This window comes from Dipodomys merriami, unplaced genomic scaffold (assembly GCF_024711535.1).
Source record: "Dipodomys merriami isolate MVZ:Mamm:240054 unplaced genomic scaffold, mDipMer1.0.p SCAF_28, whole genome shotgun sequence".
In the NCBI taxonomy this organism is placed as follows: Eukaryota; Metazoa; Chordata; class Mammalia; order Rodentia; family Heteromyidae; genus Dipodomys; species Dipodomys merriami.
In genome coordinates this window covers 7,927,829-7,951,000 of record NW_027204270.1, presented here as the reverse complement: position 1 = coordinate 7,951,000, position 23,172 = coordinate 7,927,829, and the positions used below count along the sequence as shown (strand labels likewise).

The 23,172-nt window shown below is 44.8% G+C and overlaps 1 protein-coding gene across 7 annotated transcripts in view; it reads right to left on the bottom strand.

The window, feature by feature from the left end:
• Vps13d (vacuolar protein sorting 13 homolog D) overlaps positions 1–23,172 on the bottom strand; it is a 242,471-nt gene that overhangs the window by 214,627 nt on the left and 4,672 nt on the right. For all 7 annotated transcript variants that reach the window (XM_070037405.1, XM_070037408.1, XM_070037409.1 and 4 more), the window contains exons 3-9: positions 16,539–16,616; positions 13,472–13,662; positions 13,297–13,377; positions 10,814–10,930; positions 4,474–4,578; positions 1,348–1,518; positions 568–668 (exon numbers count right to left, since the gene is read on the bottom strand). In XM_070037405.1, the coding sequence (XP_069893506.1) occupies positions 568–668; positions 1,348–1,518; positions 4,474–4,578; positions 10,814–10,930; positions 13,297–13,377; positions 13,472–13,662; positions 16,539–16,616 (844 nt within the window). The remainder of the gene's footprint in view (positions 1–567; positions 669–1,347; positions 1,519–4,473; positions 4,579–10,813; positions 10,931–13,296; positions 13,378–13,471; positions 13,663–16,538; positions 16,617–23,172) is intronic.

Sequence of the window (23,172 nt, the reverse complement as noted above, 5' to 3'; positions counted from 1 at the left end):
GCTGTGGCTCCAAGTTATAGAGCACTAGCCCTGAGTGAAAAAGCTCAAGGATTGTCCCCAGGTCCTGAGTTCAAAGCCAAAGAGATACAAAAAATAAAAATAAAGAAAAAAATAAATATGAGAGACTACTCTGAATAGAAGAACTGAGCATGATTACACTGTCATCCAGCTATGTTGGGAAGTGAAAAACTGAAGGATTATAGACCAGGCACACACCTAGGCAGGAAGCAAGACCCAATCTCAAAAATAACCAGTGGGAAAAAAGAACTGGATCCGTGGTACAGTTGTAGAGCATCTGCCTAGAAAATATGAAGTCCTGAATTCAAACTCAGTACCTCAAAAAAAGAAATAAATAAAAATCAACAATGACATTTTATGGCCCTTAAACATTATTTCTATGTTCCACAGGTAATACATTCAGGTGGTTTAAAATTTAATCCACTGCACCAAAGTTAAGCCAACCTGTATCTCTAATCACAGGTAAAGGGTGATGAGACACTCTTGCCGTCCACGAAAAACAAAGGTGCTACAAAGAGTGCTTTACATACAACACAGGTACGTCCTTACTTCTTGGAAACTGCCACCTTGGGTTTCCACTTGCGGAACGTCACCTGCCTCTCCTTCCGCTCCAGCTCCTTGAGGAATTCCATGATTTGCCGGTACTGCAGCTTTATATTAGATATTAAGAGACACTAGATTAGAATAATACATTTGGCCAGGAGCCAATAGCTCAGGCCTACAATCTTAAACTAAGGAGGCTGAGACATCCATGAAACTCATATCTCCACCTAACCACAAAAAAGGCCAGATGTGGTGTGATTCAAGTGGTAAAGTGCTAGCCTTGAACAAAAATAGCCCAGGGACAGCGCCCAGGCCCAGAGCCCAAACCCCAGAACCACCCCCCCCCAAAAAAAAGTATATTTTATTCTTTCACTAAGACCTACATAAAAAAATAATTCATTGATAATAATTTATCTGAAATTACATTAATTTATGTAAACAGAAACCGGGTTTTATAACTGCTGTAATCCTAGCTACTCAGGAGGCTGAGATCTGATGATCCCAGTTCAAAGCCAGCCTGGGCAGAAATGTCTGGAAGACTCATCTCCAATAAACTACCAGAAAACCGGAAGTGGCAGAGAGAAAGAGAGAGACAACAGAGAGAGAAAGAAAGGGAGGAGGAGGGTCAGAGGGAGGGAAGGAGAGAGGGAGGGAAGGTGTTTTGCAACTAATATAAAGGTCCCCAGCACGTGCTTTCCTGCTAAGGACACCACTAAGTAGACAGACCGCCATTAACATTTCACTCCCTGCAGCGAGGGGTCTAGCAGGAGCCTGAGCCAGAGGTACCTGAGATAGCTTCAAGGGAATGGTCTCTAACTGAATGTCACATTCAATTCGGGGAGTATGCCGGGATCTCAGCGGCTCCTTGGAGCAGTTTCTTTTCAAGAGGGCGGATGCACACACAGGCTCTAGGACGTAATGGTGACTGCGACTCTCCATGCTCCTGGCCATGGCCTCCTGCATGTCACATGAACATATGCTCTGTTCAACTGGCCTTCTTTCTTCCCATCATTCTACACAATCAAGCTAAGCCACAAGCTGTGTCCTAATAGCAACGTCATCTAACCCCAGCATGTTACATCAGAAGCAAAAAATAGCATAAAATTGCACCCTATCGAGGCACTGGTGGCTCTCACCTATAATCCTAACTAGTCAAGGGGCTGAGATCTGAGGAATGGGGTTCAAAACCATCCTGGGAAGGAAAAGTCCATGGATTCTTATCTCCAAATTAATCACAGAAAAAGTTCGAAGTGGTGCTGTGGCTCAAGTGGTAGCCTTGAGCAAAAAGAGCTCAGGACAGAGCCTAGACCCTGAGTTCAAGTCCCAGGACCAGCAAAAAAAAATAAATAAATTTTAAAAATTTTCTTAAATTAACATTAAAATTTAAAAATTGCATTCTAAAGCTCTCTAGTGTTTTTTAAGTGTTACTCATATGTCTTCATAGATAATATATTCACATTGTTTAAAATTTTTAAAGGTAGCCAGGCACCAGTGGCTCATGCTTGTAATCCTAGCTACTCAGGAGGTTAAAATCTGATCATCAAGGTTCAAAGCCAGCCTGGGCAGCAAAGTCAATTAGACTCTTATCTCCAGTAAACCACTCAGAAAAAGCTGGAAGTGGTACTGTGGCTCCAGTGGTAGATCTCTAGCCTTGAGCACAAAGAGGCTCAGGGACAATGACCAGACACTGAGTTCAAGCCCCAGGACCAGCAAAAAAAAAAAAAAAATTTAAGGTGGGGGCCTAGTATGGCAGCACACATCTATAATCCCAGCTGCATGGGAAATGTAGATAGGAGGAAAACAGTCTAGGACTAGCCCCAGGCAAAAGCTCTTATATGACAAATAAACTATAGCAAAACTGACCTGGGGATGTGGCTCAAGTGGTAGAGCACAAAAGCAAACCCCTGAATTCAAACAGTGCCATTTAAAAAAAAAAAAAAAAAAAAACTCCAAGGTAAAATGTCTCTTTCCTACTCTCATCTTCAGCTAAGCACTTGTCCTCCCCAATAAACAATAATCAATAATCAATGTGCCCACTAGCTGCTGAGACTCCACCAGAGACACTCTGCACGTACTTGGGAAAATCTGTAATGTTCTGTTTTCTTACACAAATGCTGTAAAAGCTGTTTCATCTTTTTTTTTTCTTTTTAATGATTAATACTGCATTTCAAGAAATTATCATATGTTCATCACAAAAAACATTTTAATAGCTATGTGAGATTCTACTATTACCAGAATTCATTTGAGTAAATTAAAACCCAAAAGCATCTGTACAACAGCCTACATACAAGCCAAAGACAAACTTGTGTAGAGTTTTGAAAAAAGTGCATCTATTTTCTGCATTTCATTTAAATACCTATAATTCTTTTTTCCTTTTTTTTTTTTTTGGTCGGTCGTGGGGCTTAAACTCTGGGCCTGGGCACTGTCCCTCAGCAATTCAGCTCAAGGCGAGCGCTCTACCCTTGAGCCACAGCGCCACTTCCACTTCCAGTTTTCTGGTGGTTTATTGGAGATAAGAGTCTCAGGGACATTCTTGCCCAGGCTGGCAGTGAACTGTGATCCTCAGATCTCAGCCTCTTAAGTAGCTAGGAGTACAAGCATGAGCTACCCACACCTGGCAACACCTATAATTCTTTTACCAAATGATTAAACTAAGCACTGCTACCCTTCACAAAAAGAAATTTATAACTAACTCATAACTTTCTAAATAGCTCTTAAAGGAATTCCACTAGAGGTGACTTTTATCATAAAATAAGACAGAAGAGGTCTCTTCAAGAACCAGATCAGAGGCTGGGAAGGTGGCTCAGTGGTAGAATGCTTCCCTTGCATGCATGAGGCCCTGGCTTCAATTCCTCGGCACCACATATGCAGAAAAAGCCAGAAGTGGCTCTGTGGCTCAAGTGGGTGAGCGCTAGCCTTGAGCTGAAGAGCTGAGGGACAGCGCCCAGGCCCAGAGTTCAAGCCCAACGGCCGACAAAAAAAAAAAAAAAAACCAGATCTGTCCCTCTATTTAAAATCTAGATTCTTTATATATGGTGGTCAAAAAAAATGGATAAATGTTGCCAGGTACTGGTGGCTCATGCCTATAATCCTAGCTACTCAGGAAGTTGAGATCTAAGGATCATGGTTCAAAGCCAGCCCGGGCAAGAAAGGCCATGAAACTCTTATCTCCAATAAACCACCAGAAAACCAGAAGTGGTACTATGGCTCAAGTGGTAGAGTGCTAGCCTTAAGCTGAAGAACTGAGGGACAGTGCCCAGGCCGAGTTCAAGCCCCATGACCAACAAAAAAAAAAAAGAAAAAGAAAAAGAAAATGAATAACTATTATTATAAACTATAAGTGGAATGCTACATAGTATTAAGAAGTAATCAACTAGCCAGGTGCAAGAGGCTCACTCCTATAATCCTGGCTACTCAGTGGCTCAGATCTGAGGATCACAGTTCAAAGCCAGCCTGGGCAGATAGTCGGTGAGATTATCTCCAATTAAGCACCAAAAAAGAAAGCCAGAAGTAGAGCTATGGCCCAACTGGTAGAGCACTAGCCTTGAGAGAAAAAAAAAAAGCTCAGGGACAGCACCTAGACTCTGAGTTCAAGCCCCAAGACTGGCACATGTGCGTGAGTGCACTCACACACACATACATGCATATATACATACAAAAGAAAAGCCATAAACTAGCATCATAGACAAACCTTAAAAGCATAACTTTGAGTAGAAAAATAATAACATATACACACACAGTATTTTTCCAAGTTCTAGACACAACAAAACCATGAAGCAAAGACACTTGAGAGCAGATACTGGTCGGGAAAAGGAGGGAGACGGGACCCACTTCAGGAGACAACCAGCAAGGTGGCAATCCACACCAATGTGCTATAGGGCACTCTTGCAAAAGCCTTGGCCCCAACCATACCTGTAACTCTGCCTGAGGCAAATCCCCCAATAAAGTGCAATCGACATCCCAGTAGATGCTGAACTCTGCCACATCTAATTGCTTTTTCCGCATTAATTTCTGTACCTGAGATAGGAAAGACAGGAGAGAAAAGAGGATGATTATCTTCAGTCTTGAATATATACACTCTTCCAACAAACCATGTGTGAAATATCATGTGTCAGGCACTTGGTAAGACTGAATTAAAACATGGTTTTGCTCATACTTTAAAAATCTAACCAGCAGGGAATATAAATATGAAAACAATTCACTTCAATAGCATAGGAGCAACACAAGAAGAATATAAAGGACAAAAATGTCACTGTGCAGATCATGTCAAAACACATGCAAGCTTCACATAAGCCCTGGATGGGAAAGGATTGGGCTGACACAAAGGCCTCCTGTCTTCAGAGAATGGTTAGTAGATCTGTGTGACAACAGCCTTAGTACGGGATAGTACTGCTGGTGCAAATGCATGCATAAGTATTTGGACTGGGTAGTTACTTAAGTAGTGAGAAAAGTAGTTTGGAATGTCCCTCAGGATATTAGGTTGGATAGTATTCTATTCCTGCCTCCTGCCCTCCACAATACGAAAAGTCCTGCCCACCCAGAAGCTGTGAATGGGTCCTTAATTGAAAACAGAGTCTTTGTAGACATAACCAAGTGAAAATGAGGCCACGTTCTATGAGTATAAATCCTAATCCAATGAGCAATGCCTTATAAGAAGAAAAGACCTAGAAAAGCCATGTGAAGACAGAGCCAGAGATGGTAGTAATGTATCTACTGCACAGGAACACCAAAGTTTCCAATAACCACAGAAGAGAGAGAGATCAGCTTCTCCTTGGGGCCGTCAGAAGGAACTGAAACTAGAGAATAAACCAAGTTGTTTTAATTCATCCAACTTACAGCAATGTGTTACAGCAGAACGTGGCAACAAGTACACTGGGGAAAGGAAGCTGATGTTTGAATGTTTTATTTATTTATTTTGTTGGTTGTACGGCTTAAAGTCAGGGCCTGGGCACTGTCCCTGAGCTCTCTAGCTCAAGGTTAGTGCTCTACCACTTTGAGTCACGTTGCCACTTCAGGTTTTTGAGTGGTTAGTTGGGAGATAAGAGTCTCATGGAGGGGCTAGGAAGTGGCTCAATGGTAGAATGCTTGCTTTGCATGCATGAGGCCCTGGGTTCGATTCCTCAGCACCACATAAGCAAAAAGAAAAAAGCCAGAGGTGGTGCTGTGACTCAAGTGGTAGAGTGCTAGCCTTGAGCTGAAGAGCTGAGGGACAGTGCCCAGGCCCAGAGTTCAGGCTCCACGACCGGAACCAAAAAGAAAGAGTTTCATGGGACCTTTTCTGCCCAAGCTGGCTTAGAACCAGGATCCTCAGATCTCAGCCTCCTGAGTAGCTAGGATTATAAACATTAACCACTGGAGCCCAGCTGAATTTTTCCCCCCAAGGAACTGGGGACTAACGTCAGAGCCTCACATTTACCAGGCAAGTGATCTACCATTTGAGCCATACCTCTAACCTCTTTTTGGTTATTTTCAAGGTAAGTTCTCGGGGCTGGGAAGGTGGCTCAGTGGTAGAGTGCTTGCCTTGCATGCATGAGGCCCTGGGTTCAATTCCTCAGCACCACATAAGCAAAAAGAAAAAAGCCGGAAGTGGAGCTGTGGCTCAAGTGGTAGAGCGCTAGCCTTGAGCTGAAGAGCTGAAGGACAGTACCCAGGCCCAGAGTTCAGGCCCCACGACCAGATCCAAAAAACAACAACAACAACAACAACAACAACAACAACAAGGTAAGTTCTCACTGTATGCCTGCCTGGCCAGCCTGGGCTGTGAACTTCCCACTTGTGTTTCCCTGTATCATGACAGCTGCATGACACCATGCCAAAACATTGGTTTGAGATAGAGTCTTTAGAAGTTTTTTAAACTCCTAGCTATCGGGCTGGGAAGGTGGCTCAGTGGTGAAGCGCTTGCCTTACATGCATGAGGCCCTGGGTTCGATTCCTCAGCACCACACAAGCAGAAAAAAAAGCCAGAAGGGGCGCTGTGGCTCAAGTGGTAGAGCACTAGCCTTGAGCTGAAGAGCTGAAGGACAGGGCCCAGGCCCAGAGTTCAGGCCCCACGACCAGACCCAAAAAATAAAATAAAATAAATTCCTAGCTATCCTCAAACTGAGAGTTTCCCAACCTCTGTATCCCAAGTAACTAGGATTACAGAATTGAGCCACCATGCCTGGGTAAACCTCACACTTTTAAATTACATGAATCTACTGATGGTTTTTTGTTGTTGTTATTGTTCTTTTTGTTGGTCGTGGGGCTTGAACTCTGGGCCTGGGCGCTGTCCCTCAGCTCTTCAGCTCAAGGCAAGCACTCTACCACTTGAGCCACAGTGTGCCACTTCCGGTTTTCTGATGGTTTATTAGAGATAAGAGTCTCACAGAGTTTCTTGCTCCGGCTGGCTTTGAACCCTGATCCTCACTCATATCTCAGCCTCCTGAGTAGCTAGGATTATAGGCGTGAGCCACCGGCTCCCGGCCTACTGATGGTTTTAATGTGGACAATTAACAAGACCAAATATGGATTTTAGACACAGACATAGGCAATTAAGTCAGAGTGTTTCCCCATGGCATACCAAGAAAAGCAAGTTCTGAGTGTGTCTAGATAATGAGCAAGTTTTGAAGAGGAAATTACATTTAGGAACATTTCTAAATTACAAAACATTTGCCTACTCTGAGCTAGACAATCCCAGGCCCAAAGAGTCACAGCTATTTGACACAGTAGGTGTGTCATTTGATACACACAAAAGACTGGGAAGCACTGAGACAGAGGCCACAAAACAGGGTCCTCACCAGCCTATGTAAAAGTTGATAGGAGGGCTGGGAAGGTGGCTCAGTGGTAGAGCACTTGCCTTGCATACATGAGGCCCTGGGTTCGATTCCTCAGCACCACATAAGCAGAAAAAGCTGGAAGTGGTGCTGTGGCTCAAGTGGTAGAGTGCTAGCCTCAAGCTGAAGAGCTGAGGGATAGTGCCCAGGCCCAGAGTTCAGGCCCAATGATTAACTTAAAAAAGGGCTAGGAAGGTGGCTCCGTGGTAGAGTGTTTGCCTTGCATGCATGAGGTCCTGGGTTTGAGTCCTCAGCACCACATAAGCAGAAAAAGCCGGAAGTGGCGCTCTGGCTCAATTAGTAGAATGCTAGCCTTGAGCTGAAGAGCTGAGGGACAATGCCCAGGCTCAGAATTCAGGCCCCACTACCAACCAAAAAAAAAAACCTAACAGGGTGCTGAGAATGTGGCTTAGTGGTAGAGTGCTCAACTAGCATGCATGAGGCCCTGAGTTCAATGCCTTAGTACCACATATAGTCAGAAGTGGAGCTATGGCTCAAGTGGTAGAGTGCTAGCTTCAAGCTGAAGAGCTGAGGGACAGTGCACAGGCCCAGAGGGCAGGCCCATGACTAACAAAAAAAAAAAAAAAGGGGGGCTGGGAAGGTGGCTCAGTGGTAGAGTGCTTGCCTTGCATACATGAGGCCCTGGGTTTGATCCCTCAGCACCACATAAGCAGAAAAGGCCAGAAGTGGCACTGTGGGTTAAGTAGTAGAGCACTAGCCTTGAGCTGAAGAGCTAAGGGACAGCACCCAGGCCCAGAGTTCAGGCCCATGACTGAAAAAAAAAAAAATTAAAAATTAAAAAAAAATGATGCTAAGTGAAATGAACCCCAAGAGAGGGACACAAGAGGTTTTTATCTTTGTTGCTGTTGTTTTCAATGTGCTTATAATGTACTATGTGACTTTTCTGGTTTTTTTGTATGTTCTTCCCCCATGGTATAACCTGTTTTCACTGTAGTTGATTCCGGTACCCTGCATCTTGTATATACATTTTTCTAATTTTGGAAGGGGAAGGGAAATAACAAAATGCTGAAATAAGAATACAGGTTGAGGGCTGGGAAGGTGGCTCAGTGGTAGAGTGCTTGCCTTACATGCATGAGGCCCTGGGTTCGATTCCTCAGCACCACATAAGCGAAAAGAAAAAAAAAGCCCGAAGTGGCGCTGTGGCTCAAGTGGTAGAGCGCTAGCCTTGAGCTGAAGAGCTGAGGGACAGCGCCCAGGCCGAGTTCAGGCCCACGACCGGACCCCAAAAAAAAAAAAAAAAAGAATACAGGTTGACCCACTGTAACAATGAGATATAGCCGGGCGCTGGTGGCTCACGCCTGTAATCCTAGCTACTCAGGAGGCTGAGATCTGAGGATCGCGGTTCAAAGCCAGCCCAGGCAGGAAAGACTGTGAGACTCCTATCTCCAATAAACCACCAGAAAACCGGAAGTGGCGCTGTAGCTCAAGTGGTAGAGCGCTCACCTTGAGCTGAAGAGCTGAGGGACAGTGCCCAGGCCCAGAGTTCAAGCCCCACAACCGACAAAAAAAAAAAAATGAGATATACAAGACACTATGTTGAAAACGAACTTTACAACTTGGGGGTTGGGGGGTCAGGGAAGAGTCAGGGAGGTGGGGAGGGAAGGGATGGTAGGGGAAAAACAAAGGAGGAGGTAACAATGCTCGATAGGAAATGTACTCATTACCTTACTCATGGAACTGTAACCCCTCTGTACAGTATCTTTACAATAAAAAATATATTTTTTTAAAAAAAGAAAAAGCCGAAAGTGGCACTGTTGCTCAAGTGGCAGAGCACTAGTCTTGAGCACAAAGAGGCTCAGGGACAGAACCCAAGCCCTGAGTTAACGCTGCACAACTCGCCAAAACAAAAAAACAAAAAACAAAAAACAAAAAACTTGAAAGCAGTGAGATGAGACAGGCATCCAGGCACGGCACTGGACGGTGATAGATATCTCTGCATCTGGCTGTTCTCTTGTATGCTTTATAATAAAGTGAAGTCTGCAAACCATCCTGGCAACTTAGCAAACCTGGCAACAGGTCACAGAAAGTGTGATATAAAGCTGGTCTATCAGAAGCACAAATTACAACCAAGGTCTTATGAATGGCATTTGAACTGGTGGTGATCTTTTGGGCCTGAATCTTAACTTGAAGGATTTTTACTAACTCTGGTCAGTATCAGAACTATTCAACATAGAACAAGCAATGCATGGTGGTGCACATCTGTAATCCCAGCACTTAGGAGCCTGCAGCAGGAAGATCTCAAGTTCAAGGCCAGCCTAGGCTAGAAAAGCCTCATCTCAGGAAAAAAAAGGGGGGGAGGGATGAAGTTTTATAAAACACTACAGAGGCATCCCATAATCAGTTTTAAAATTGTGAACATGAACAGCAGAAAGAGTACAACTGAAGATGTGGAAAACATCAGTCAATATCCCAGGTGGCAGCTAGAACTATAAAAGAGTGACATATGGGGCTGGGAATTTGGCTCAGTGGTAGAGCGCTTGCCTCTCAGGCATGAAGCCCTGGGTTCAATTCCTCAGCACCACATAAGCAGAAAAAAGCCGGAAATGGCACTGTGGCTCAAGTGGTAGAGCGCTAGCCTTGAGCTGAAGAGCTGAGGGACTGCACCCAGGCCCAGAGTTCAGACCCCACAACCAGACCCAAAAAAAAAAAAAAAAGTGACATACAAGAATAAGGAGAAAATCTTTCTTTTTTTTTTTTTTTTTTTTGGGGGGGTGGGGGGAGTATCCGGTTGTGGGGCCTGAACTCTGGGCCTGGGCGCTGTCCCTCAGCTCTTCAGCTCAAGGCTAGCGCTCTACTACTTGAGCCACAGCGCCACTTCTGGCTTTTTTCTTTTTGCTTATGTGGTGCTGAGGAATCGAACCCAGGGCATCAGGCATGCAAGGCAAGCGAGCTACCACTGAGCCACCTTCCCAGTCCCAGGAGAAACCCTTTCTGTGCCTCACTTCCTTTATTTGCAAAAGGAAAGGTCCATAGCCAAAGGCTGAAGATTTTTTTTTTTGGGGGGGGGGGTCCGGTCGTGGGGCCTAACTCTGGGCCTGGGCGCTGTCCCTCAGCTCTTTAGCTCAAGGCTAGCACTCTACCACTTGAGTCACAGCGCCACTTCCAGGTTTTTTCTTTTTTGTTTATGTGGTGCTGAGGAATCGAACCCAGGGCCTCAGGCATGCAAGGCAAGCGCTCTACTACTGAGCCAACTTCCCAGCCCAAAGGCTGGAGATTTTTAACTACTTCCTTTTCTCAGCAAATTTTGAGTTGTATTGCCCACAGACAAGAAATATGTACCCCCATTCCACTCTGGAAGTAGTAAGAAAGAATGCAAACTCATTTTGCATAACCTGAGTGAAGAGAGGCAGAGCCCCAGCTCCCAGACCCTGGCTTTCTCCCCAGATTTCTCCCCAGCTGTATGGACACTTCATACTCACAGGCTCATTCACAGCATTCTGCATGGACACATTCTTAATGCACACACCAAAGGCAAAGGGATGGGAAGGATTGGTCACGCCATCTTCAAAGCGTAAATGGACATCTTGAATGTTTAACTGCAAAGGTGAGAGAAAAGGAAAACACACTCAGCTGCTACAGGTGGAATGCTACAGGTAGCAGCCAAACCACCCCTCCCACACACACAGAGCACTGGAGTAAATCACAAAAAGTCTTTTATACAAACGTAACACGCACATACTTGAACGCTAAAAGTTCCTAAGAGAACTGTCATCACAAACAGCACATGTATGACATTTCTTTGTGACTTCTGTTGTCTCAAAAGAAATCTACCACTGGGCAACAATGGCTCACGCCTTTTTTTAATCCTAGCTACTCAGAGGCTGAGATCTGAAGATCAGAGTTCAAAGTCAGCCTGGGCAAGGAAAGTCCGTGAGACTCTTATCTCCAATAAACCACCAGAAATCCCAAAGTGGCACTGTGGCTCAAGCGGTAGAGCACTAGCCTTGAGCAGAAAAGCTCAGGGCCCCACAATCACCACCAACAACAACAACAAAAATAGTAACAGAGGGACTGAAGATGAAGCTTGGTGTAAAGAATGGGCAAAGGCCCACAGCAATGGGGGAAAAAATGGCATAAATAGGGCCAATATATATATGGAAAGGAGATGCCAGTCAAAATCGCAACCATGATGGTTATATTAAAGATTTAGCTATTGGGGCTGGGAAGGTGGCTCAGTGGTAGAGTGCTTGCCTTGCATGCCTGAGGCCCTGGGTTCCATTCCTCAGCACCACATAAGCAAAAAGAAAAAAGCCGGAAGTGACGCTGTGGCTCAAGAGGTAGAGCACTAGCCTTGAGCTGAAGAGCTGAGGGACAGTGCCCAGGCCCAGAGTTCAGGCCTCATGACCGGACCCAAAAAAAAATAAAAATAAAAATAAATAAAAAAATAAAGATTTAGCTATTATCAAAAGAGACAGTGCTAAAGAGGCTGTGGAGAAACAATTTCCCACATACTGCTGGTGAAATTGTTTTGATAATTAATCTTGATCATCCATTGACCGGATTAAGAAATACCCAGGACACCCAGTAAGACACACCTGGGTGTGTCTGTGATGGTGTTCCCTCACAGTAGGTAGTAGGTCATAGAACTCTGACCTGAAAATTGGGTTAATCCCCTGACAGATTATATTATGGTGGTATTATTGGACCTGGTAGAAGATAAGAGGTAGGCCTAAAGGAAGTAGCTGGGGCCCTCTATCTTACTCTGGTCCCTTCCTATTCACTTTGTTTCCTATCCTCCTTCCTTGCTTCCTGTCCAGCAGAAGTGAGCAGCCTCAGCCCATGCTTCCATTGCCATGATGCTCACTCAGCCTCACCCCTAGCTTGAAAACCAGGGCTGGCCATGATGGACTGAACCCTCTGACACTGTAAACCAAAATATATAATCCTCCCTTAGGTTATTTGTCAACTATTTGGTTCAGAAAAACCATTTTTCTAAGGATTAGAAGTTGCTAGGATGACATGACTTATGTATTCACCAAGCAACAGGTAAGCACCACCATTGTGAGTCTTCAATCTAGTTACTACATGGGGAGCAGGAAGTGCTTCTCTTCTCCATTTCTCCCTACATTAACTCTTACTGAAATAGATCCTTGCCAAAACTTTCAGAAAAAATAATTAATAAAAGCCAAAAATAAACAACTTTCTGAACAGAATTCAAAGCAGTCATCTCACATATACCAATCTTTTTTTCAAAGTTATGTAAGTTATGAAACCATCATCCTCTGGACTATATTTTGGGGAAAGAGAAAATACCTGAAACACATTAGACCTGGGTTGCCTTGCCACTACAAAATAACCTTGGAAGTCAAGAGCATGAGCTAACTCTCATGACATTCATGAAAATGAGCGTGGCTCCTGATTCGATTTTTGAAGACAAAGCCCAACTATAACTAGAGTAGAAAACTTGGCGAGCAATCCCAGCGCTGGATCTCATCAACTGCCACCAGATACAGTGGTGAGAGGCTAGACATCCTAGTGGACTGCTCACGATTTACTATGCAATACATAGACATCAAGTCGCCAACCTCAGATGAAGAGACTAAGACCAGGGAGGCTAAGTGATTTGACCTGGGAGCACAATCAGGAAGGCTTAGGTAACCTGGCTTCTGAGGAGACGAGTCCTTTAGCAAACAGGATTCCAATATTCAAAAAGAAAGTACAGTTAAGGGAAATGGAAGTGAGACAAACTCCTACACACATCTGCTGAAGCAAGAAAAACCTGCACCTGCACCAGAGCCCAGGACTTGCTTTTCAGGTTTTCCCTACGGCAAGGCCTCCAAAACCAACACCTTAAGTGAGTTAACCCATAAGAAACAAGCAAGCTTACTTGCTTGAGTAAAACACATCTGAACTTGAGAAATCCCTTTCATGTCTATGCTTCATGAAAGTCAACAGGACTCACTTCAATGTTTTCCACAATGCTCGTAACCACTGAGGCTGTCACCGAATACCAGTAGGACTCCCCTTTCTGCTGGCGTTCATTCTGCAAGGGAAAGAACCAAGGTCAGCAAACCTCAGTGCTGAGCCACTTGGGACATCACCACAACTGCCCCTATGACAAAAGCTCTGTGCCTTGCCTTCCATTTCTCCTCCAAGGCTTGAAGCAGTGCTTTCTTGCGTTCCCTTTCCAACAGCTTCTCCTTTTCATCATTGAAGTCCTGTATTTTCTCAGGGGCTCCAATTAAGTGAAGGCTGGAGATGGAGATGACCCAAGGGTCCACATGTGGGCGGTAAAAGGGGATCTGAAGGGTCACTTTCCCAATTAAGCCTGGGAGGAGAAAAAATTCTTGTCAAACGTCTGTACATCTTTTAGTTCTAGTTCTTAGAACTTTTCCAGTTCACTTTAAAGAGCATGTATTACTTTTCCATTATTTTATTTTGACAGCACTAGATTTGAACTCAGGGCCCTGTGCTTAGAAGGCAGGTACTTAGCTGGCTTATACCTATATTCCTAGCTACTCAGGAGACTGAGATCTAATGTCTGCAGTTTCAAAGCCAGCCTGGGCAGAAAAATCCTAAGACTTTTACATCCAATTAATTAGCAAAAAGCTGGAAGTAAAGGTGTGATTCAACTGGTATAACACCAACCTTGAGCAGAAAGGGCTAAACAAGTGCAAGGCCTTGAGCTCAAGGCCCAGTACCCACACATACATCAAAAACACAAAACAAAAAGGCAGATACTCTACCATTTAAGCCGTGCCTTCATCCCTTTTTGCTTTAGTTATTTTCAAATAAGTTCTTGCATTTTTACCAGATCCAGCCTAGACAGCAAACTCCTACCTATTCCTCTGAACAGCTAGATAATTCATTGCCTGGGCTGGCAAAAAAGATCAATCCTCAATCCTCTAGCCTTCTGCCTCTCAAGTAGTGGAGCTGTGGTACAAGGTGAGCTACAGGGACCAGCCACTCTATTTTTTTATTTAAAAAACTAACAGGGGGTTGGGAAGGTGGCTCAGTGGTAGAGTGCTTGCCTCACATGCATGAGGTTCTGGATTTGATTCCTCAGCACCACATAAGCAGAAAAAGCCAGAAGAGGTACTGTGGCTCAAGTGGTAGAGCGTTAGCCTTGAGCAAAAGAAGCTCAGGAACAGTGCCCAGGCCCAGAGTTCAAGCCTCACTACCAACAAAAAAAAAAAAAAAAAAAACTAACACGGGGCTGGGTATGTGGCTTAGTGGTAGAGTCTGGCCTAGCATGCATGAGGCCCTCGGTTCAATTCCTCAGAACCACATACATAGCCAGAAATGGCGTTGTGGCTCAAGTGGTAGAGTGCTAGGCTTCAATAAAAAAAACTCAGGAACAGTGCCCAAGCCCTGAGTTCAAGCTCCAAGACCGGCAAAAAAAAAAAAAAAAAAATCAAAAAACTTAGGGCTGGGAAGGTGGCTCAGTGGTAGAGCACTTGTTTGCATGCATGAGGCCCTGGGTTCAATTGCTCAGCACCACATAAGCAGGAAAAAAAAAAAAAAAAAAAAAGCCAGAAGTGGTGCTGTGGCTCAAGTGGTAGACCACTAGCCTAGAGGTGAAGAGCTGAGGGACAGCACCCAGGCCCAGAGTTCAGGCCCCACGACTGGACCAAAAAAAAAAAAACTTAACAGGGTCTTAGATATAGCTCAGTGGCAAAGTACTTGCCTAGTAATGTCCTGTGTTCAATCCCCAATAACAGAAAAGACAAAAAAAAAGTAAATATATATATATACAGTTAAAAAAACAAACAGGCAAGGGCTGGGAAGGTGGCTCAGTGGTAGAGCGCTTGCCTTGCATGCATGAGGCCCTGGGTTCCATTCCTCAGCACCACATAAGCAGAAAAAAAAAAAAAAAGCCAGAAGTAGTGCTAGGCTCAAGTGGTAGAGTGCTAGCCTTGAGCTGAAGAGCTGAGGGACAGCGTCCAGGCCCAGAGTTCAGGCCCCACGACTGGACCAAAACAAAAAACAAAAAACAGGCAGCAAGCCGGGCGCTGGTGGCTCACACCTGTAATCCTAGCTACTCAGGAGGCTGAGATCTGAGGATCGCGGTTCAAAGCCAGCCCGGGCAAGAGAGACCGTGAGACTCCTATCTCCAATAAACCACCAGAAAACCGGAAGTGGCGCTGTAGCTCAAGTGGTAGAGCGCTCGCCTTGAGCTGAAGAGCTGAGGGACAGCGCCCAGGCCCAGAGTTCAAGCCCCACGACTGACAAAAAAAAAAAAAAAAAACAGGCAGCAAGTTGAGTGTGGTGGTATACACCTGTCATCATATAACTTGGGAAGCTGAGATAGGAGGATAATAAGTTCAATGCCATCTTAGGCAACCAAGCCAGTTCCAGACCAGTCAGAGACACAAAGTAAGACTCTTAACAAAAATAGACACAGGTGGCTCACACCTGTAATCCTAGCTACTCAGGAGGCTGAGATTTGAGGATCACAGTTCAAAACCTGTAGGAAGTAAAGTCTGTGAGACTTATCTCCAATTAACCACCAGAAAACTGACAGTGACACTGTGGCTCCAATGGTAGAGCACTAGCCTTGAGCAGAAAAGTTCAAGGGGAGGGCCTAGGCCCTAAATTCAAGCCCCATGAAGGACCCCCCCCTCCCCCAAAAAAAGGACTGTCCAGTTGTGGTGGCTCATGTCTGTAATCCCGGCTCACAGTATCACCCAGGCTAGCCTGGAATTCACCATCCTCCTGCCTCAGGCTCCCAAGTAGCTGGATTACAAGCCTGAGCCATAACACTCAGCTCTTCAAAGACTCTTAGGCTGACAGACTAGTAATAGGTAATTTGTCCAAGGTCATCCAGCCAGAAAGTGGCAGAAGTAGAATAACAACCTAATCATACTGTTCCAGAGCCCATGTCTTAGGCAAAAATCTGTCAGTACTATCAAAATGAGTGTCTGAGAAAATGAATCCCTTCTGTTTAGAACAGAGGCCCTCATAGATCACCACTTAGAGTACTTATTATATATGTAGGCTCCCTCTGAGATCTGATTTAATGTGTTGGGACCCCACCCCCACCCAACACCTCCAGGTCATCCTGTCCTGACACAGGCAGCCAGAGACTGCTCTAAACTCTGTTTCTCATCCTTCTGCTCTTGGTCACAGAGACACAGAACTCTGTCTCCATGTCCCTGTATCATGAGACCCAAAACTTTCTGCCCCTCCTTCAGTTCCACATACCAGCTTTGACTTCAAATGGTAATTCCAGTTCTTTCAGGGCATCTTTCTTTAATGGGAGGTTTTCTAATTCAACAGCACCTAAAAACAAAAGAACATCATAAAACAGTTAGCCAACCAATATCTTAAGTGCCTACTGTGTGCAGGACACTGAAGAGGGCTGGAGAAGGCTATAGAAGAAATACCACCAGTACATGTTTTACCTCCAGCACTGAATTCCTGACCACACATTCTGAACTGTACATGGCAGCTGGAGCTCACCAGCCTTCAAGAGTTGAAGGCTCCAACAGCCAGATGGCTTTATATGATATCTACTACATAAACTCTTTTTTTTCTCTTCTTTTCATCCTGCCCCTCCTGTCCCCTCCGTCCCCCTTCTGGACTTAAGTCTCATTACATTGCCCAGGCTGGTCTCAAAAGCTCTTCTTGAGTAGGTGGAAATACAGGTATGCACCACTGTGCCTGGAATGTTTATCTTTCTTTTTTCTTTTTTTTTTTTTTTGGGTCCGGTCATGGGGCCTGAACTCTGGGCCTGGGCGCTGTCCCTCAGCTCTTCAGCTCAAGGCTAGCGCTCTACCACTTGAGCCACAGCGCCACTTCCGGCTTTTTTCTTTTTGCTTATGTGGTGCTGAGGAATCGAACCCAGGGCCTCATGCATGCAAGGCAAGTGCTCTACCACTGAGCCACCTTCCCAGCCCCTGGAATGTTTATTTTTCAACAGACATTAGAAATATAGAAAGCCATCCTGAGCCAGCAGACCAGAGATCAGATTTGGCCTGCTGGCCAGTTTGCAGACACCCTCCCCCCCACCCCTGACACACACACACACACACACACACACACACACACACTCTCTCTCTCTCTCTCTCTCTCTCTCTCTCTCTCTCTCTCTCTCTCTCTCTCTCTCTCTCTCTCTTTAGGCTAGCATGTCCCATAGGACCATCAACATCTGACTTCACAAGGATTAGAAGCAGACTCCTGACACAACACACACACACACACACACACACACACACACACACTCTCTCTCTCTCTCTCTCTCTCTCTCTCTCTCTCTCTCTCTCTCTCTCTCTCTCTCTCTCTCTCTCTCTCTCTCTCTCTCTCTCTCTTTAGGCTAGCATGTCCCATAGGACCATCAACATCTGACTTCACAAGGATTAGAAGCAGACTCCTGAGCCCTAGCACAGCCCAGCCTAGCCCACCCCCGGACACACCAATCAAAATCCCTAGGATTAAAACAGGTATCTGCCTTTTTTTTTTTTTTAACTGTATTTTTTTTTTTTTGTCTTTTCTTTTTTGGTACTGGGGATCGAACCCAGGACGTTGCACTTGCTAGGCAAGCGCTTTGCCACTGAGCTACATCCCAGCCTGGTATCTGCCATTTTTAACAAACAACTCCTACTCTCACCCTTCCCTTCAGCCTACTCCTCAAAAAAAGAGTATGACGCAGAACATTTGAGAGACCATGAACTAAATAAAACTGATCACCAAAAGGAATTGTGCTAGAACACACCTGTAATCCTAGCTACTCTAGAGATGGAGGCAGGAGGATCCTGAGTTTTAAGACCAGCCTCAGCAAAGTTAGTAAAACCCTATCTCAAAACCAAACAAAGCAAAGGGCCAGAGGTATTGCTCACAAGGTCCTGAGTTCAATCCCAGGTACCACAAAGAAAACAAGTATATATCTGGGCACCGGTGGCTCAAGCCTGTAACCCTAGCTACTTAGGAGGCTGAGATCTGAGGATCATGGTCCAAGCCAACCCAGACAGAAAAGTCCCCATGAGACTCTTCTCTCCAATTAACCACTCAAAAACTGGAAGTGGCACTGTGGCTCAAGTGGTAGAGCAATGGGACAATGCCCAGGCCCAGAGTTCAAGCCCTACAACAGACAATAAAAAGGAGCCAAGGAACCAAGGGCAGAAGCTCTGAAACTGACTCAAATTAAACCTTTCCTCTTTTTATGTTGATTATTTCAGGTACTTTATCACAGTAATGGAAGCTGGCTAACATTCTTTCCCAGTCATGTAAAATTCATTGCATATGCTACTAAGGATCTCCTAGGAGCAGGACACTGAGCTAGCCACAGGGAACTTGAGAGAAGGCAAGGTTCTCAGCCCCAAATTGCTCAGGAGAGAACCAACTATTTTACAAAATTATTCATAAAAAAAAGAAAAAAAAATTTTGTCAGTCCTGAGGCTTGATCTCAGGACCTGGGCCTGTTCCTGAACTCTTTCACTCAAAGCTAGTGCTCTACCACTTTGAACCACAGCTCCACTTCTGGTTAATTGGAGATAAGAGTCTCACAGACTTTCCTGCCCAGGCTGGCTTTGAACCGCCATCCTCAGATCTCAGCCTCCTGAGTAGCTAGGATTAGAGATGTGAGCCACCAGCGCCCAGCAAGACAAGAAAATTTCTTAGCCACTTAAATCTGTCTGAACAGTACTAACAATAATCATTAACTAGTATGGCGGCCTGGGAATAAGACAGACAGACAAAGACATAATATAGGGCTTGGGTATGTATGGTTCAGGTTGCAGAATGCTTGCTTAGGAAGTGTAGGGTCCTGAGGTCAAACTTCAATACCAAAACAAAAAACTTAAAGCAATTTGATTATTTCTCCCTTTAAATGTTTATTTCAAACTTAAGAATTCAAATACAGGGGCTGGGAAGGTGGCTCAGTGGTAGAGCGCTTGCCTTGCATGCATGAGGCCCTGGGTTTGATTCCTCAGCACCCCATAAGCAAAAAGAAAAAAGCTGGAAGTGGCGCTGTGGCTCAAGTGGTAGAGTACTCGCCTTGAGCTGAAGAGCTGAGGGACAGCACCCAGGCCCAGAGTTCAGGCCCCACGACCGGACCAAAAAAAAAAAAAGAATTCAAATACAATAATTTGGCAGGTTCTAGGAAATGAAGTCTACTATGAATTTATTTCTGTGAAAATACCTCTCTACTTGGGGTGCCCCATACCTAGAGACTACCCCCAAAGGAAAAGACAATAAGCTCAGCAAAATAACCCGACTTACACAGTTAGAGGTAAAAGTGATTAGAAGGGGAAAAATCAGAAAGCCTTTACCTTAGGTGCAACTGACATAAATAACTGGCAAGTATATAATTGCTGATTTTTTTTCCTTTTTTGCAATGCCAAAGATAAAATCCAAGTCATCCACACACATACACACCTGGTTCTGAGATCTAAACTTGAGGCCTTGTACTTGGCTAGCTTGCTTGCTCAGGTAGTACTCTACTACTTGAACCACATCTCCAGATCAGCCTTTTGCTGGTTATTTTGGAGGTGGAGATTTTGGAGATAGAGATTTGGGGCAGGCAGATTTTTTTGGCCCAAGCTGGCCTCAAGCCTCAATCCCACATCTCAACCTCCTGAGTAGCAAATTACAGGTGTGAGCCAAGTAGTGCCTGGCCTCGTGCATATTAGGCAAGCACCCTACCACTGAGCTACATCCTAGCTAGTCCCTTTCTTTAGAAGATATTTGCTCTTGGAACCACCTTATTTTTCAATAAGCAAATGTGACACAAAAGCAGGTGGACTCAACATTTCCCAGCTGCTCCACAGTTTAAGAAAGACTTACTCCACCGGCTGTGGAAGGCGGCAACAAGGCGGATGATCCCTCTCCACCCTCCCTCAGCCTCCCCTCCAGCCCCAGCTTCGGCAAAGGCTTAAGTTCCTGTCCCATTCACACACCCCTACCCCATTCAAGCCTCCAGTTTTTGTGCCCTGATCTTAAATAAAGCTTTGAAAAGAAAAAAAAAAAAAAAAGAAAGACTTACTCATGGATATCTCATCACAAATTTCTTTCTCGCTCTTGCTCTTGTTCTTGCTGCTCTTTTCTTGCTCTCTCTGTTCTACTCTAGCTCTCTCTCTGTTCTTTTCTTACCCTACATAAGGCCTAACCCAGGCCCAGACGCCCTCTTGCTCTTGTTCTTGCTGCTCTTTTCTTGCTCTCTCTGTTCTACTCTAGCTCTCTCTCTGTTCTTTTCTTGCTCTCTCTCTTTCCCAGCCACATGGAGTGCCAACCTTGCCTGGTCCCAGCAGGTCTACCCCTTACCTGAATACCACATGAGTGCTACTGTTCTTACCCCTCTCTCTGCTCTTTTCTGGCTCTTTTCTCTCTCTCTTTCCTCTCTTCCCAGCTCTCTCTCATTAAAAAATAAAAATTAAAAAAAAAAAAAAAAAAAAATTTCTTTCTCATTTCAGATAGCCAGAAATCTATTCACTGTAGTGAGGGTGAATTTAAGGGTTGGCTGTTTCTCAGCAACCTCTACTGACTACTAGATTCTCTCCTGGTTATCTAAGGGACTAGCTCATACAAAGAACACAAATGGGCAACTGGATCTTTGGGCTACAAACAGAGTCATATCAAAGATCAAAGTTCAGATTCCTTGCCATGTCACAGGCAGCCTCCACTTTCTGCCCCAATCCATTCCACATGTTAAAGTTGGAGCGCATTAGTGGTACAGTGGTAAGCACAGCTGCCTTCCAAATATGAAAGCTTCCCCCTCACTCACAGGCTTCACTCTCCCTGGAGGGTGGTAGCCTATCCGAGGCCACCCATTGTCCTTTTAAGCCCACTCAAAAGCTATTCTAACAGCTTTACCAGGGGCCTGCAGACAGAAGGAAAGGCACCCCCCTCCTCTGTGCTCCTGCACGGTGATTCTGTTGGTAGGATAACAACACAGGTGGTTATATAATTTGCCTCACCAACAGGGTAGCAGCTCTCTGAAGGCAGGGACTGAGCTAAGAACTCACATCACCCTGTCACTAGGGAGATGGAGATCTCACCATACTACAGTATGCCACAAATTTTACCAGCATTATTTTCTTTCAAGTCCCCTCTCTTCTCCTTGCTTCCTCTTCCTTTCCCTTTCCCTTCCTTCCCCTCCCTTCTCTTCTTTCTCTTCCCTTTCCCTCTCTTCCCTCCCCTCCCCCTCTTTTCTGTCTCCTCCTCCTGCCTCCTCTTTTCTATCAGCTTTTAGCACAGAGCTTTGCCGTCAACCAGAAGCCTGGGAAATGTGTGTCCCAGGTCTGAACATAGCCAGCTCTGATACTAGCAAGGCTTGGTATATAGTTCTAGACTTCTGTGTGTCTGGGACCATCAAAGAGCAACCAGATGTGAACCTGACACTATCTATACTTTGAACACATTATCTTCACCTTGGCTTTCCCCTTAGCTTCCTTCAAAGGATGGAAGGAGAAGCAGAAAGGTGTTTCCAAAACGCAAAGAAGGCATGGGGAAGGGCAACCAAGGCTGCACCCACCACTACCACAGCCAAGATCCTTTGCCTAGATTAGATGGTCATGAATTCTTGGACAGCAATGCTTTTAGGGACATGGTAACCACTAGTACTCTATTATCACCCCATACCAACACTTCATGGCTATTTCTTTCTACTAGCCTATCCTGGTCCACTAGCTACACATCACTCCCAGGACTCTGCACTTCTGTTAGATCAGGCCTCCTCTCAGCCTCCTGTGATTATGTGCCTGCAAATTGACCAATAGATGTTAAAGGTTCCATTTTGAAATGGACCAAGACTATTTAAATTACAACAAGGAGAACAAAGCTATACTTCTATAATCCTATAATCCTCAGCAAGCTGAGATCTGATGATCATAGTTCTCAGCAAGCCCAAACAGGAAAAGTACATGAGAGTCTTATCTCTGATTAACTAATAAAAGGCCAAATAGTGTGGCTCAAGTAGTAGAGCACCAGCCTTGAGCAAAAAAGAAAAATGAGAACTCAAGGCCCGAGCTCAAGCCTCAGTACTAACACACACACACACACACACACACACACACACACACACACACACACACACACACACACACACACACACACACACACACACACACACACACACACACACACACACACACACACGGAAAATACAGTAAATTACAGAGCTGTATTTGTTGGTAAAAGCAAAGATGTCTCAAGCTTTAGGTACTTTAGTAAGCAAGAGCTCAAAGAACTCAGTCAAATTATATATATATGTGTGTGTGTATATATTTTTTTGGGGGGGGGCAGTCATGGGATCTGAAATCTGGGCCTGGGTGCTGTCCCTGAGCTCTTCAGCTCAAGGCTAGATAGTGCTCTACCACTTGAGCCATAGCACCACTTCCCACTTTTTCTGCTTATGTGGAACTGAAGAATTGAACCCAGGGCCTCATACATGCAAGGCAAACACTCTACCACTCATCCACCTTCCCAGCCCCAGTCAAATATTTTTAAACTATTGCTAGGTATCTATTGTATACTAGCAGGCTAAGAAGATTAAATGTTATTTCATTTCATTCTTACAGCAACCCTGCGAAGGTATATTAGTCCCTTTTTCTAAAGAAACAGAGACACAGGATTTCAATATTAGCTACTACTCACAGTTACCCACAGTGACAAACTATTTGAAGCCAAAGTCAATGGCACTGTCACTACATAGTAGCTGCCTCCCCTCCACAAGGTTTCAGAAAAAACTAAGTGGGAGCTAGGTGTGGTAGCAGGAAGATGGAGAGATGAAGGCCAGCCTGGGCTACATAGCAAGGCCCTATGTCCCTCATCCTCACCCCCACCCCCACCCCTGAAAAAAAAAATCCTATCTAAAATTAAGCATAGTCACAAACTATATACA